This window comes from Corvus brachyrhynchos, unplaced genomic scaffold (assembly GCF_000691975.1).
Source record: "Corvus brachyrhynchos isolate BGI_N302 unplaced genomic scaffold, ASM69197v1 scaffold4, whole genome shotgun sequence".
NCBI lineage: Eukaryota > Metazoa > Chordata > Aves > Passeriformes > Corvidae > Corvus > Corvus brachyrhynchos.
In genome coordinates, this window is record NW_008237878.1 from 5,175,099 (window position 1) to 5,191,618 (window position 16,520).

Sequence of the window (16,520 nt, forward strand, 5' to 3'; positions counted from 1 at the left end):
CGGGTCTGAAATAGCCACTGTGAATGGCAGCTCTCATTGTTCTGTATTGCACCCTTGCTCACTGCTGATCCCATCCCAGCAGTGTGCCGGCAGCGTGGAGCCCATCTGCTGCTCTCTGACAGTATTCACAGCAAGGGTTGGATGTTCACCAACACCTGCCTGCGGCTCGTCCTGGACATAAGACTAACATGTTTACTTTCTCATATCTTGACTTGGGATGTGGCACTTAAGGCAGAAGAAACCTAGGTGTGTTCAGACTGAAAGTATTAAGGTATTTGATAATAAACCACCTACAGTTTGACTCCCCCCCCACCTTAACAATTCCTAATTTTGAAATTCTTGACTTCTCCTTCAAGCCCTGTTGGATTATTTCAGTTTCTCTTGGAGAAGCTGGGTTGGTTGCTATTGCTGTTATACTGCTGGCTTGAACTTGCTTTGTGTTATGCCTTTTTCTTCTGGATGTGAGACATGAGTGGTCTCTGGGTGCCTGTTAAGGGCAGAGCTATTTTAATCTGTATTTTGCTCCTGAGAGCTCCATTGGTTTGATTATTTTTATTCTTTACTGTATTAAAAGTCTGTGTGATATTTTTTTTCTTGCCAAACCTATGCTGAAAGGACTGGATTTGAACTTATTTTTTCAGTTGCCAGTTCCATCTCATGAGATCCTTTCTAGAGGCCCGACATGCACTAATAGACAGTACAGGGTGATGGATGCAACAGTGGCCTGAAGTTCTCTGACATGATTGGTTTCAAATCCAGTTAAAGTAAACACTATTTTAATAGTTTAAAACCCTCTGAAGTGTAATGTTTAATATCTCAAATCTGAAGATTTGTCTCACAGAGGAATCTTACTCTTTTTTTTTTTTTTTTTGTAAACAGTCACCCTGGTAAGCTTAGAAGAAAATGGTTTCTGTCCCTTACAAAAAAATAAAACTTCATATTCTTTTCCATCCTCCTGTCCATGCCCAGATCAGCACCCAGTTACTGTTCTTACAACCCTCCAGTGAAGAGTCATTCCTCCTCTGGGAAACCTACCTTGTAAAAAGCTTAGTGGATCTCTGAGTGTACATGGTGTATCACTTAGGCTTCCTGAAGATACACTTCCTCAGGTGATGAGCTCCCTGAGGCTCGTCAGTGAAGCTGAGGAGTGGCTGTGTCTTGGCAGGGTGTGGGAGCTCAGCTGGGAGCCAGTGAGCTGAAAGCTCAGGGATGCTCGGGTAAGCTGGATGCTGAGGAACAGCTGTCCTAGGGGTCACAGCACCTCCTGCAAACACTGCTGAGAAGCAGAGATGCAATGGACTGCAGCACGTCACTGTTGGAAGCTGGCAGGTCACAACCAGGTATCCCCAAAACCAGCTTGAGTTCAACCAGCTCTGTGCCATAGGCACAGCCTGTGCTTCCGTGGGGTGAGCTGCTGCACGTGGCAGGACACAAGTGATGTGCTGACCCTGAGGAGCTGGGATGTGGACCTGGGCTTAAGGGACACTGGAGGAAATGGTTGCAGTATGTTCTCAAAGCACAGAGGAACCCCTGTAATTGATTTAAAGACATATTATCCCTACAGAGGATGTTGCTAATGTCTTTAGCAGGCACAGTAAGCCTGTGAACACGTACTGTATGCTTCAGGAAAGAATTTCCTTGGGCAGCTTGCTCAGCACCATCTCATCTGCATACTTCAGTTTGGCATGCAGCTCTGCTCAGTGTGGTGTTTTCTCTGTTCCAGAAGATTAAACCCTAATCATTGCTTAATTTTTCTGTCCTCCAGCTGCTATAGCTATTTAGCAATAGGTGAGAATAACTAGATGTGGGGAAATGCTCAGACACTTAGAGACACTAAGATCTACTAAATTCCTACAGTCTCTTCATAACTGATCCATAATTGAAATGAACTTTGTGTGTGCTATGCAAAATTCCTTCCATGTCCGGAAATAAGGAGTAAGGGCTGCTGGTGAGACTGTGTTTTATATTGAGAACCATGGATTTGGGTTCTCCCTCCATATAATGCATAGAACAAAAGTTTAAATATGGAAGACATAAAAATATGAAGAAGATGACCACTTTTTAGAGAAGGTGGATGCAAAGATCAGTGCTGGTTGTGCTTTAACTTCTCTGTGTGAAAATCATCAGCAAAGCTTCTGAGATGGCTTTGTGAGATAGTGAACAAGCTGTATTGACTGCAGCCTAAGCTGTGAAACTATTTAAAAAAAAATAAAATTTACTACTCAAAAGCTGCTTTTTCAGTCCTTCATTTGTTTTTGCAATGCTTCCACAGTCTGTATGACTAGCTCGGTTTAGTAAGGAAGCTGTCTGCTTCAGTGGCTTATCTTGTTTCCTCTAATTGTCCAACAGAGAATGACTTGCAGCCCTGCTGTAGGGCAGAGTTTAAGGAACATTGCCACAGTTTGGGTAGTACTTATACTTAATCTGAATGCAGAGTAGACTTGCATATGAGCAAATGATACTAGTCACAAACTTGTTTATAATGCTTTTTTGTTTATTTGCTTTTTTTAAAATTGTAGAATTGTAGACCTAATAAAGGTAATGTAGTTCAAGCCATGTGTTCCGAATAGAATTTAGGGATTTCTACTGGAGTAGATAAATGTGCAAGCTTCAAGCCAGTGCCAGGTTTCAGTTCTGGCACTGGCTCCTGGGGCAGCTATAAGGACAAATGCAGACGACCAAGCATTGGCAGTTTTCCACTTGGTAGGTTGGGTTGGGAAGTTTTTTGTGGCCCCAGCCATAAAAATGACGCGCATTTGTCTCAAAATGGTCACACTGTTGGCTCAGACTAGTCACATTGCTAGCTGAAGCCCTGGTACTTTACCATCTTTCTTTTTCCTTTGAGGAGTGTGATTTTAGCAGTCCAAGTGTAACATATCGTATTAATATTTAGTACAGAGCAACAATTATAAATCGGTTTGAGCAGTTGAAACTTGGTTGCTTTTCAAGAGTGAGACTGGTGGTATGTACTGTTGGCCTATGGAATTGCCATAATCCATTTTTTGGGCTGGTTGCCATGTAGTTAATAGGATAATAAAAGTGGAAGAATTACAATCTAGACTCAGAGGTGTGATGGGGGAAGCAAATGAGCTCTGGTTCAGTCTGTTTTCCTCTTCACCCTACCAGGCAGCCACTTAATAGCTGACTAAGAAGCAGGATACTTCTACATAAAACTTAATGTTGTAGGCTATATATAGGCGCTTGTTTTTGGTTTGGTTTTTTTTGAGGAAAGTGCTTGGTTGTTCAATACTGTTGTTGATTCTGCAGAACAGCTTAAGTCTGGCTGGCAGGTTTTCCCCAGTAGTCAGCATGTAGGCCATGTTGAGATGCACCCTGACAGCAGGACCACAGCAGTGGGCTGACAGCAGCCCTTCCCTGCAGATGGCTCCTGCCTGCAGCTGAACAGGGCTGCATCTTGCTGATGGTTGCTGCTATTTTGTTGATGTTGTATTGTCATCGGGTACTTCTAGAGGAGGAAAGCAAGTTGGAGCTGGAGAGTTGAAGTTAAAATGCATGTTGAACAGTGTAGGTGGGAATGAAGGTTTGTGTTAAATCTGGACTTGATTCTTTCTGCATTTTTTTGTGTCTTGCTGGTTCAGGACAGCATGTCTAGCCATGAGAACTTGCAGACTGTCTGAAAGTGGTCATCTTAGAGCATTCAAAATTTTGGAGTCCACAGCAAGAATGTCAGGAGGACTTGCATATCATACCCACAAAATTCTTGGTTCTGATAATAACTTAAAAAACCCCAAACCCACCAAAAACAGTGCAAAAACCCCCTTTCCAAACCCTTCATCCATTGGCTCTTCTAGATGGCATCTCTAAAGTTGTCTGTTTACAGTTGAGCTTAAAGTCCTCCCAAGTACTAGTGTGAGGCAAGATGGAGGTCCTGTGGCATGGATTCCTGCTTCATGCCTGGGCTTCCCATAAAAATGTGCCCTTTGAAGGTAGAAGTCCAGTGGCTGTCAGCAGGTATGAGTCAGCTGTGCAGGGACTTTGATCTCCAAAGCACACATCTCCTACCGGCAACCAGGAAACATTGCTCTCTGACACACCTGTAGGTGCATCTTGCAGATGTTAACATAAGCACTGTGACATGAATAAAGCAAATTATGCAGATGACCATACTTTCTCCAAGAAAGGTTACATTAAAGCTGTTTACAATGATGCTATAAAAAGTTGGTTCAGCCCTGCTAAATGATCTTGGCAGATGAGATCCAACAGCTCACTTCCTCCAAGCCATAGGAAGGCAGGGACCCATGACTGTCCCCTGCATGGAGAGGGGTCCTTTAATCTGTGGAAACATGGCTGGTGCTATGCAGTAAACATGCTCTCACAGCTGAAAGCAGGCAATTTGCTCCTGTCCACCTAACTCATTGAAGCTGAAAGCCAAATGCAACTGGGAGTTGTGGAGGTGAATTGTGAAGGGGCTGGGCTGTTGCCATTCAGAAACACTGACCACAACTGTGCATCTCTATGTTGTCATTTTACTATGAACTCCAGTGGAGTAATTGAGAAGCATGACTTTGAAGACTCTGTATTGTTTGTGTGAGTAATAAGTATGCCTAAAAGTAATTTTTGTAGTAGGAAAGCAGTGATGGAAGTCTGCTGTTTATGTAATCCATTTTCCAGCTTGAGATGGCCAGAAAATGTCTTGAAGCAGATCAGGGAATGGAGGGAATTCAGTGGAAAGCCAGCTGAGCTGGGGTACAAGCAGTGCCTGCAGTAATGATTATTGGTTCTTAAGTGTCATTGGAATATATTATTTTTTCCACTATCCCAACACCTTGGCACTATTACACTGACAGTGTGCACTCAGAGCTGGTGGGGGATTCTTGCAAATTTGGTTGTACTAAGAGTGTTCTCAGGGCCAGCTCTGTGCTCCCTGTAAAGAACCTGTGAGTGGATGTGCATCTTCCCAGTTGCCACTTTCATCTTAAAGCCCAAGAGACCTTGAGGAGAATCCACTGAATATTTTTAGTCAGTTGATGAAAAAGGCAGCACTAAAGCAGAGGCTCTTCTGGAGAGGCTGAGTGCCCAGGTGGTGCTGAGCTTTACAGCAGTGCATGGAAGCTAAGCCTGCTGTGAGCTGGACTTTGGTTTTCTCCTGAACATTGGAGGGTTCTTTTATATAGTGATAGAGATTGTGAGCCAGTGCTGGAAGTGGGGTGCCTGCGAAAAGAGCATGCGGGCAGCTCTGCTGGCTGCCGATAAGGTCTCCTGTCCTGCCCAGGAGTTCTTCACCCTCCCTACTCCCCACCCCAAATGAAAGCAGACAAGCCCTCCTCCTTCTCTTGGAAAAAATTACATCATGAGATCCCTATGCCTGTCAGGAAGCTGGGAGGCTGTGAGAGCTTGCTAACTTGCTAACAAAGTGCAGTCGTGGCAATGGCACCAACCCCAGAGAGGAAGAGCTGTCCTGTTCCTGTGATGACCTTTTCCTGTCATAAGGGCAGCAGCCCTGTGCCCAGCCTCTCTGGATGAGGCTGATGAGATGGGATATTCTTGCTCTTGTTGTGAAGCCCTGTACAGCTGTTCTTCCCCAGGTCAAGGACCACAGGCCCACTATGCCTTTGGAGAGGCCAATGGGGTGCTGGGGGAAGCTCTGAAGACACAGCTGGTTGCTGCAGTAACCACAGTGCAGCCACATATAGACATTATTTATGTGCTATAAATATAAAAGGAGCCATTCATTATCTCGAGTAATGTGTGCTTAGCATTGTACTCAAGGTGGTTCTGTCCTGCTGGCATTCCTCCCTGGAAATGCTGGACAGCCTTCTGAAATGAGCTTGCTTGTAGCATACTAAATCATCCCTGTGTCCCTCTAGTAAAAATGCCGACGTTGATATAAATCTGAAACTGAAGCTTGGAGGCATTTCTGGAGCAGAGATGGGCTGGCCATTGGTGTGCTCCAGCACCACTGTGTGACCTGGTGGTCATGCCATGGGGCAGGATGGAGGGGCTGCTGGCACAGGGGGCAGGTGGGTAGTGAGGATTTGCACTGACGGTTTGGTGTAAGGGAGCATCTTCACACCACTGACCAGTTTGCAGCTCGGCTGGAAAGAGGACTGAAACGGGTAACAGTAGGGCATGTTTAGTTGTTGCTAGGAGACCCACTGCTTACATGATGTAGACTTTTACCTTGGAACCTGTAATTAAAACCTAGTGGGGCTTAATCACCTCATAGCTATCTGTTCTATCTTGGACTGGATGTGCAATCAGCAGTGAACATGCGAGTGGCAGACATGTATCGTAATCCTGTAACATTGGTCAACACCAGTGTTAAAAAATCCCATACAAACCAGACACTAACTATCCAGAAAGTCCGAATGCCATTCAAAGTCTGAAGTTACATTATTATCTGTTTAGGACATACTGCTCTATTGTGAAACCCTGTAAATATTAACCACTTTGCTTGAGCATTGGGTTAAAGGGAACACCCTGGTGATTACTATTCTTGGTCACTATTCTGTATAATCACTTGTTTTGGAAGTCAGTAGATCTTTTTGCATTGATAAGATGGTGCTGGGTTGCTGCTGTGATCTCTGTAGCTGAAGAGGAGCAGGTAAGGCATGCCCAGTGGATGTTGGGCACAGGGAGGGTCACCTTGGAGGACTTTGCCTATTAACACTGAATTTGAACTGGAGAGTGCAATCCAGTTACAGAACACTTTTACTTTGCTAGCTAGGACTCTGTAAGGTGCCTGTACAATAATTCTGGTGGCATGAAAGGGAGTTTATACAGCTGTAGTTGTCTTTACTCCAGTGTCTGCTGCAGGAGCTGGAAAGTACACAAAAGCTTCCAGGTCACTTGTAACTTCTGTTGTCTGAAGAGGGATTTCTCTAACAGTTTTCACTTGAGATGGAGGAAAGAACAGAAAAATGCTGTGCTGTAACATGCAGCTGTGAATAAGAGGAACTGTCAGGCTGAGAGCATCCTGAAACATTGTGGAAAAGCTCTGGTTTGGGTGGGCTTGAAAAAACTTGAACTGTTAGTGTAATACAACCTGAGTAACAACTACAAGCCCAACAGGAGGGAGAGCATTTAATCTGTGACTCATTAAAGCTAAAGCAACTTGCATGAGAATTTGCAAACCTGTAGCAGTCACTTCACAAGGCCAAATTGATGCCCAACTGATGCATGCAGAAAAGCATCCTGCCCCTGCAGACGTTGCTTACGAAAATCTGATCTTGATACCCAGCAGCCTTAAACTTATCTCCATAGTGTGTCTTAAAGCAGAACAGCAGCAGGGCCACTCTGATGATAAATTTTTCTTAAGCTGGAGAATGATATGGAAAAGCCAAAGCTGGCTCTTCTTTTCTATAACTCTGAATTTGTAGTGTGAAGGGATGACATCTTGTGTGATGGTGCAAAGAATCCTCCATGGACCTCCACTGCCCACTTCTCTGATTGTACACAGGTCTTGATATATCCAGACTAATTCCAAAGTCTGTATTTGCTTGTCTTCACTACATAGCAGCACTTTTTTTCCCCCTACCATTTTAAAGGCAAATTATTGATGTGTGTGGGAGACATGTTTCTGTATATAAATGCTGTTTCCTAAATAATGCTTTTAGCTATGCCCTGGAGTGTTTCATGCCTGTTGGGAGAACTCCATCACATGCTGTTTGGCCTTTTCATAAGATACAAATGCCATTACAAAATACCAGGTGGTACTTATCCAAATCAAAATACCAGAGACTTAAACTGCCAGTTCTCCTAAGCTAAGACTGTAAAGCTGAAGGGCAAGTCACGCTCTTGGAGAGCACTGATCTCTCAATACAATGGGGGAGCACTGAGTCCTTTGACTCTTCTCTTTTCGTCCTGTCTAATGCACCCCTTGAGGAATGGTGTCTCTACCTGAGCAAATGCCTGCAGTGGCTTGGTCAGTTTTCTTGTCCTTGATTATCTGTGCATGAGTGCAGGCACACTGTTTTAAAAACATACCTCTTTGCTTTAGAATGGCAAATAATCAGTTGTATGTCTTTTGTCTTCCAGATAGTAAAGCCATAGTTGATGGAAACCTGAAGTTGATCCTTGGCCTGATATGGACCCTTATCCTCCACTACTCCATTTCTATGCCAGTGTGGGAGGATGAAGGTGATGATGATGCGAAGAAGCAGACCCCTAAGCAGAGGCTGCTGGGCTGGATCCAGAACAAAATTCCGTACTTGCCAATCACAAACTTCAATCAGAACTGGCAGGATGGCAAAGCACTGGGTGCTCTTGTTGACAGCTGTGCTCCAGGTAAGTCCTTTGTTCTGATGCCCAATGTTTCCTTGCTTGTTGTCCTTGTGGCTGCTTTTCCTATGAGAGGAAGTTTTCACTACTGAGCTAGAGACTGGAATGAGGCTTTCAAGAAAACCAAAAAAGTCCAGAGACCAGCTGCAGGAAGCAGCAAGTTGTAAACTACTTGGCCCAGAGAAATTCTGGCCGGAAGCAGAATGTGTGATTGCATTTTGGGAGGCGCCACATCTAAACTTTGTATTGGGTGCAAGGGACAAAGGCACAAATGCTGGCTCCTACATGGAAGAAAGGATTGTTCCCACGGCAAGTGCCAACAACCTTTCAACTTCAGGGTGCAGTGGGAGACTTCATGTGTTCTCCTGAAATAGGATTGCAGAGGCAGCACAGAGCAGCCAGAAGCTGCACAGTACCTGAAACTTCGGTGTTTAGCAAGTTGAGACTGAGCTGCTTAAGGCAAATAATTTGATGAAGTGTGAAAAAGGCAAAATTTCCTCACCATCTTATAAAACAGCCTTGCTAGTATGATTGCTGGTGCTCATCTAATGCAATCTGGGCTGCTGTGGCAAGCGGTTGAAATTTTCTTTACCAAATATGCTGCAGGAGGACCAGTGAAACATAAAGGATGGTAGATGTATCTGTGCTAAATTTATATTGGTATCTTGCACAAGTTACCCAGAGAGGTGGTAGATGTCCCATCTCTGGAAACATTCAAGGCCAGGTTACACAGGGCTCCTTGAAGATGTCACTGCTCATTGCAGGGCGGGGGGGCGGGGGGGGGTCAGTATAGATGACCTTAAAAGATTCCTTCCAGGCTAAACCATTCTCTGACTCTACACTGGTTGCTGTCTTAGAGGTGTTTCAGTGGTCAGCATATGCTTGTCTTGTTTTGGTTACTTCTGCAACACTCTGAATGTCTTTCTGCAAAGCAGTGTAACACAAGGGAATGTGGAGTTTGTGCTTGGTTTCTTCAGCTAGGGAAGCACCTTGGCAGGTAACACATAACTGAAATGTGCTTGCAGGTTTGTGCCCTGACTGGGAGACCTGGGACCCGAAGAAGCCCGTGGACAATGCTCGAGAAGCCATGCAGCAGGCGGATGACTGGCTGGGGGTGCCGCAGGTACGGCCACCAAGACGTGGGCTGCCTGTGGGGAGCACAGTGGCCAGCTTTGGCCTTGTGACTAGCTGGAGTTAAAATTGAGGAAAGCAGGTGAAGCTGCTTGGATGCTCTGAAAAGTTACAGTTAATTCATGTAGAGTTGCCTGAGAAAGGGTGCACTGTAGTGAAACACACTGTTGCATTTCAGAGCTTGTAGGATTTTGTGTAGGTGTCTGCTGAAGACAGCTGCTGTTGCAGCGTGTAAGGTAGGAGGAAAGGGCTTATGTGGTGGTGCCTGATCTATTAGTCCATGGAGTGAGTATGTTTTGCTGCATTGAATTCCACAGAAGAAAAACTTACTGGCCTAGGAAATCACCTGTGATGATAATGTTCAAACAGAGAGTGATGTATTTACAAACTGGATTATTTTCATGCTGATAAAGTTGAACAGAATTCCAGAAGTCTCTGAAACAGCTTTTATTGTGGAAGCAGGAGAAGAGACTGGTCACAAGTTTTACTTTGCAAGCCTTGCAGTTCAGAGCTGTAGCATACAGGATTATGAATTACTAATTTTTTCAGTATCAGTTATCCCCATGTCACTTTTCAAGGGGAACATGACGACTGTTGTCTTGCTTTGATACCATTACACTTGTTGCAGTCTCCTGAGAACCCCTAATAATCAAGGCATGAAAAGCCCCCCAGACTGCACTGGGACGATAATGAGCATCTTGATTTTGTTGCCTGAGATAATAAATGATGTTGTGTGTATCAAAGGGAAAATAAATGTAAGAAATCTCATTAGCATGTGGGAGTTTTGAAATCTAAGTCTGTGTCATAGCTCTGTTTCTTTGTTGACATGCAGTAACCAAGCACTGGTACAGTATACTTAATTGCGCTGTCTTTCAGGTTATTACCCCTGAAGAAATTATCCACCCTGATGTAGATGAGCACTCTGTGATGACTTACCTGTCCCAGTTCCCCAAAGCCAAGCTGAAACCCGGAGCTCCTTTAAAACCCAAACTGAATCCAAAGAAAGCAAGGGCTTATGGCAGAGGTAAGGACTTGATGAGCTGAAGCTGCATGGAGCAGTAACTCCTCAGAAAGCTGGGTGGGGTTTTCTGCTTATGTTGAACTTCAGACCTACTGTAACTAACTGACTTCAAAGTTTCACTTGTATACTCTTGGTGTGGTGCCTGGTTTCAGAAATACATGGATATAGTCCAAAAGACACTCCTAGTTCTAACATGTAAATTCCCCAGTCTGAACCTGTTCTGCAAGCTGCCAGCCTCCCATCCACAGCTGGAAGAAGTAGCATGCTATGGGGCTAAAACAACCTTAGTGTGGAATTCAGGCCAGCAGTGTTGCTGCTGATGGGTGATGATCTAGCACCTTGTGAATGCTTCTTGTGATAAAGCACTCCTTAAAAGAGGACAAACCTCATCACCTCAGTCTCTCTGAGCAGGCTCTCTGTAGAGACAATTTTCCATTTACTAGCTTTGATGTGTGTTACAGTGGGCTAATTCTAAAGCACTTAGTTGAATTGATTGGTAATGTTGAATACTTTGCACATGTACAAAGATAGGTTGGTAAGCCTTGAGATATTAAAAAGCCTTTGTTGGAAAGGCTGTGTTTGCTGATTGGAAGGACTTGTCCACAGATGTTTATGCAACTGTAGATCTACATAGGCATTCTTATTTTTAACTGACCTTTTAAATTGATAATTTCGTATGAGTATCGATGAGGTTCTATTCTAGACTGGTGCACAGTCACAACTGAGTAAGTAACAGATTTTTACCTCTAACATGTTTGATATGTTGGAAGGCATCTCTTCAGCATTACGACTTGGCTCTCCATTCCATCTTAGTTTTTTTTTTTTTTACATCTGGGGCTGCTGTTGGTCCTTCAAGATTTTTAGAATGAGTGAGTTTCAGAATTGGGTGTACGAGAGTGAAATGGAAAGAAACAAAACTTTCCATATTTTTTCCTGGCTTTTTTATTTGCTTGGGTTTTTTTAAACTTGATTCTTCCATTGAAACTTAACTAGTGGAATGAATGGACATGGACATTATTTGTGCACTTAGGAGCAGTTGCAACAGTCAGAATGGGTTTAGCACCTGTCCGGCTTGGGATTTATGTCCTTTGTTGGAGCCTTCCACAGCAAACCACAATACACAGACACATTTTTCAGGCCCCAAATGATTAGCCTGAAGACTGATTAGCCTGCCTCAATCTGTCAAGTCTGGCTTTAGTCATGTTTTTATTCATTCAGAAACTGGAATTACTTTGTTGTCTGCTTTAATGTGTGTGGTGCTCTGGAGCCATCGTAATGAAAACTACTTTAGAGTGAGTGGCTCTTCTTGAAAGATTGATGTTTTCCTGAAGTTAATTGCTAAAACAGAGTCACTAAATATACTAATTGATAATTCTGACTGCTAAGATATGTCAGAACTGGAAGGTGACTCCAGCAGCAAGGGGCTTAGTCCTTGACTGAGCAGGGTCTTTTGTACGATTGAAAAACAGGTTTTCATGCTTCCAGAAAAAGATGACTGTCAAGTGTGAAGTGGGTCAGTCTTAGCTCTTTTTATTACCATTTTTCATGTAAGCTACTCATAACCTCCCAATGCGAGTCTTAGCTGTAGCACACCTCCCTGGACACCATGGGGGTTTGTGCTGGGGGGACAGCCATGTGTAGAGCCAGTGTGAAATGAGCCTGCAGAGGGGATGTACAGTTGTGCAGGTTGTCACTGGTGTGCTAGGAGTTCTCATTTAACCATCCAAAGCAGACCACGGGTAAGATAGTAAAATCTAGAAGATGAAGTGTAGGCTAATAAAGTGTTGTAACTAATGCTGTCCTGGCTGAAATTGTCTTCAGAGGAGGATGATCAATCCTTCTTGTGCTTGCAGAAGGAGAGATACTTAACTTGAATACCATCTTCTAATGCTTGTGGGATGGACTGAAGAGATGCAGAGCAAATTCATAGCAGTTTCAGCTAGATGATAAGCTAGGGCTTAGTTTGAAAGAATGAATATGTCAATTGTTAACACCTTATCAGAATGCTCAGATTTCCTAGCAAAAACATGATCTTCCTTGCATTGCTCTCAAGTTACTGTTTTCTGAAGATAAACAAGTTCAAGAATTCTGTTGTTCGCAACCACTTCCTTTATAATCTATCAGACGTTGTGCTTTCCACTAATTGTGCTATGGAGCAGTAGTGCCCACGATTTTATGAATCAGCCAAGGACTAATTGCCTTGGATGGAAGGGTATATGTGTTTGGGCTAGTCTGGAATCAGCAACTTTGGGAAGTTCTTCCACCCACTCAGTCTGACACCACCATGACAGATGTCATGACCTGGAACTATGTACAGGGAGATGATGAAACCCTGCTGGTAAATGCGTGCTGTAGCAGGCCCTGTGCTGAGGAATAAGGAAACTGATTAAAAGTTAAGTGGAAACCACACCAAGTAGCAGGATTTTTATGGTTTTAAGATGTTCCTGCATGCTATTTGTACAGTGTTCATTCTGACCAGGTAGTTTGAGCAGATTTTAAAGAATAGTAAATCTGAGCAGTATCTGTACTGCTGGGTTTTGAAAATGGAGTAAGATGGGACAGTATAGGTAAAAAAAGTCTTGCTTAAAGTAAGTCTTTTACCCTTGGCTCTAGGGTAATGCCTTCACCTAAAGGCTTCCCAGAATTTCTCTCCTGCGTCTCTAGTCACCCATCCTGTGATGCAGCACACTTCAAAATTCAGCTGTGTGAAGCAGAGCAGCTCCTAAAGAGCAGCTAATGCACGTATCCCACTTGCTGTCAGCATCAGCCCTGCACTCACCAGCAGTGGGGGTGACCCTCAGTACCTGTCAGGGTAACTTGCTTTCCCCTGAATCCAGATAGCAGCTGGATTCCTGACTTGGTCAGAGATTGTGAGATGGGTTGAGTGCTGATGATTCAACCATCTTTTAAAAATGCTTGTATTGTAAGAGAAGGCCTTATTGTGAGCATGATGCTCTGGGCAGAGGGTAAAGACTTGTCATGCAGGAGTCTGGGAAAACTGATTCTGGTGTCTTGCATGGGAGAATGGGTTGGACAGCCTTTGGGTAACCTCCAAACTATCTTTCAGGTTTTGTGGCAGCAGCTAATGTGCCGTTCTGTATCTCTCTCACAGGGATTGAGCCTCATGGGAACATGGTGAAGCAGCCTGCCATCTTCACAGTGGACACTATCAGTGCTGGGCAGGGTGACTTGATGGTCTTCATAGAAGATCCAGAAGGAAACAGAGAGGAGGTATGTAAGTTAAGTGTCTTGTATGGAAAAGTAAAGTTGGTCTGAATGCATAGATTTTGCGGTAACCTTGATCTTTCACAAGTGAGTTCTTCACAAATAAGTAATTTAAAAAGAAATTGCAAAATACCGTTTATCTAAAGTGCAAGAAGCCTCAAGCTTTTCTTCATAATTGCCTTGAAAAAAAGTCACTATCTGCAGCTAAGCAACACAACTCTAGTGTCCAGTAGTTGCAGAGCTTTAGCTTGACTGGCCAAGTACACTCTGACCTGCTTTTAGATAACATACATCACTAAATCACTGTCTGCCTTTACTCATTCTGCAAGAATGGCTAAAGTAGCTATTTAGATGCCATGAATCATTTTGAGTTAAAATGCTGGTTTTAATGTTTATAGAAACTTCTCATCCAAGTGTTCCACTCGATCATGTTACAACATTCCAGAAAAATACAGCTGTACATTGGACTTACTGTCTCCTCAGTTTTGGCCTGCCTCAACAGAGCAATTAACAGCAAAGGAAAGGGCTGGGGTGGGGAGAAGGTGGCTTGCTTCCTCTCTTGCAAAGACAAAACCAATGGGGTATTTTTCCGTGTGAGAAGAGGGAATAGCAAGAATCCCTGCTCACACAGCAACAAGTGTCTAACATTGCTGACTCTGAAAATTGTTTGTAGTATCAGAAAATAGTTTAGCTGGCGTGTGTAGGCACAGCTCGATGATGGATGTGTTTTCTCTCCTAGGCGAAGATAACGCCGTCCAGTGACAAAAACAAGACCTACTCGGTGCAGTATGTTCCAAGGGTTACTGGACCTCACAAGGTGCGTTGTGTGTCAAAAACCAGTATTCTCTTGCTAGACACGCTGCTCTGCTGGTTGTTAATGTGAGCCCCTGAGGGCTCCCTGTTCACTGATGGGTAAGAGCCACCTCAGGCATCCTGAAGAAGAGTTAAATTGATGTGGCCTTAGTTCTCCATCTGGCTTTTGGGCTGCTCCCCTTGTCAATGGGGAAAGAAGTGTGTATTGGGAGAAAGTGCATTTGTGTTTGGGTATCTAGTGCTACAGGTGGCTCTCCTCTCACGTGGGGCCACTTTGTCCAACTCACAAAGCCAGTCAGAGATGCAGATGAAAACAACAGGTTGTTTCTATAAGGTATCTCTTTGCTGATGGTACCGTACACTATAGGGGTTTTGCAGAGAAGGGTTCCCTCCCTTTGTCCCTGGATGCCCACAGAAGCAGGTTTATGATGGTGGATCCTATTGCTTTGACACTTTCCAGAGTGGCTGGTCCCCACAGCCAGCCTGAAATGATAAAATGCAACTTCTGCTGCCACCTTATTGCTTGATGAAGATCCACCTCGTATTGGCACGTCCTGATGTAAGCTTCCATGCTGGTGTGGCTGACTCTGTAATCAATAGAACTTTAAGGAGGTGGCCAGCAGTTAGACTGCATGGATGTGATGAGGGTTGTGGGATGGATGGTCCCTCACCTTTGAGGGAAAGACTCTTTGTGTTAGGAATGTAGGTGCTTGGGCCTGCTCTTGGCTTTATGGTGGTGATCTGAGCTCTGCCTCTGCCTGGTGGTCCGAGCTGATGCTGTCTGTCTCTAGGTTTCAGTCCTGTTTGCTGGGCAGCACATCTCGAAGAGCCCATTTGAAGTGAATGTTGACAAAGCCCAGGGAGATGCAAGCAAAGTGACAGCAAAGGGACCGGGACTGGAGGCAGCAGGGAACATTGCCAATAAGCCTACCTACTTTGACCTCTACACAGCAGGTAAGCAGGATGAATGATGATGGAAATCCTGCAGTTTCCTCAAATGTGAGAACCTAAGGCCTTGGAGAAATAAAGCTGAAAAGTGCATGAGGATTTGTAGCCCCATCAAGCTCATAGGTGACATAACAGCTGGGCTGCTCTGAAGGCTTCAGGTGTGTATGAAATATTTGAAGTGTGGAGCCAAGCTGGGGCAAGAAGGCACTAAGCCTGACCCAGACATTTGGCATGAATTTGCTGGATGGCAGCAGTCAAGTCTCTGTCTGGTTTCTTTCCCTGACTTGTTTTAAACAGGAATGTGACAGGTTGAACATAAATGTGAAGGATAAACTGTGAGCAAACTGTAAACGCATAGTGCGTTCTGTATTTAGCTCTACAGAAAGAACCTGCTGCAGTGTTACTTTGAGTTCATACTTCAATAATGAACTGGTTTCAACCTCTATTGTAATTATTAGAGGGCTACTATCTTCATTAGGGCATCTCCATCACATTATTTGTTACCTGCTATTAGGCCAATGCTGTAGCCTAGAGGAATGAGTCAATAAGATGCTACAAATGTTAATTCATTTAGAACAATGTGAAACTACTTAGGGCAGTTACTTGTAGCATTTAAACACCAAAATATGCTGAGTAGCATATTTTAAATTGCCTTCTGCCTGAGGGAGCTTAGGAATAAAATTAAATGTGGTTATAGTGAGGGAAGTACTATGTTCAGCCTCTAATTGGGAGAGGGAGTGGTCTGAATCATGTAAAGACATGTCTGGCCTCTGAAAGTGTATAGGAAACTCTTTTTCTTGGATGGTGAGTTGAAAAAGATGAGAGAAGCAGGTGTCTGAACAAAAGTGAATACATATAGTCCAGCAGAGAGGATCTTTGTCAGACCAGCATTCATTTGTCCAATCTCTTAATCTAAACCACTTCAAAGCTTGAGAGATTGAACTGACTGGAAAAGCTGCGGGCTGATCTTCGATAGAGGTGCTACAGGGTGGTAGCCATAGGGTAACTAGGCTGTGTATATTCAGTACTGTGTTGTGAAACCCTGTGGCTGGGGGGGCAGAGCCCTGTCAGTTTGACTTCATGGACATGCCACTATCCTGTCTTGCCCACTCCCTGCTCAAATGTTTGGTTGCTGTCAGCA

At 44.0% G+C, this 16,520-nt stretch overlaps 1 protein-coding gene across 1 annotated transcript in view; it reads left to right on the plus strand.

Annotated features, from left to right (window-relative positions):
* Positions 1 to 16,520, plus strand: part of FLNB (filamin B) — a gene marked incomplete at its 5' end in the record, with an annotated part of 71,631 nt that overhangs the window by 15,629 nt on the left and 39,482 nt on the right. The window contains 6 exons of the mRNA XM_017732301.1: positions 7,999 to 8,247; positions 9,267 to 9,364; positions 10,249 to 10,396; positions 13,506 to 13,624; positions 14,358 to 14,435; positions 15,223 to 15,385. Of these exons, the coding sequence (XP_017587790.1) occupies positions 7,999 to 8,247; positions 9,267 to 9,364; positions 10,249 to 10,396; positions 13,506 to 13,624; positions 14,358 to 14,435; positions 15,223 to 15,385 (855 nt within the window). The remainder of the gene's footprint in view (positions 1 to 7,998; positions 8,248 to 9,266; positions 9,365 to 10,248; positions 10,397 to 13,505; positions 13,625 to 14,357; positions 14,436 to 15,222; positions 15,386 to 16,520) is intronic.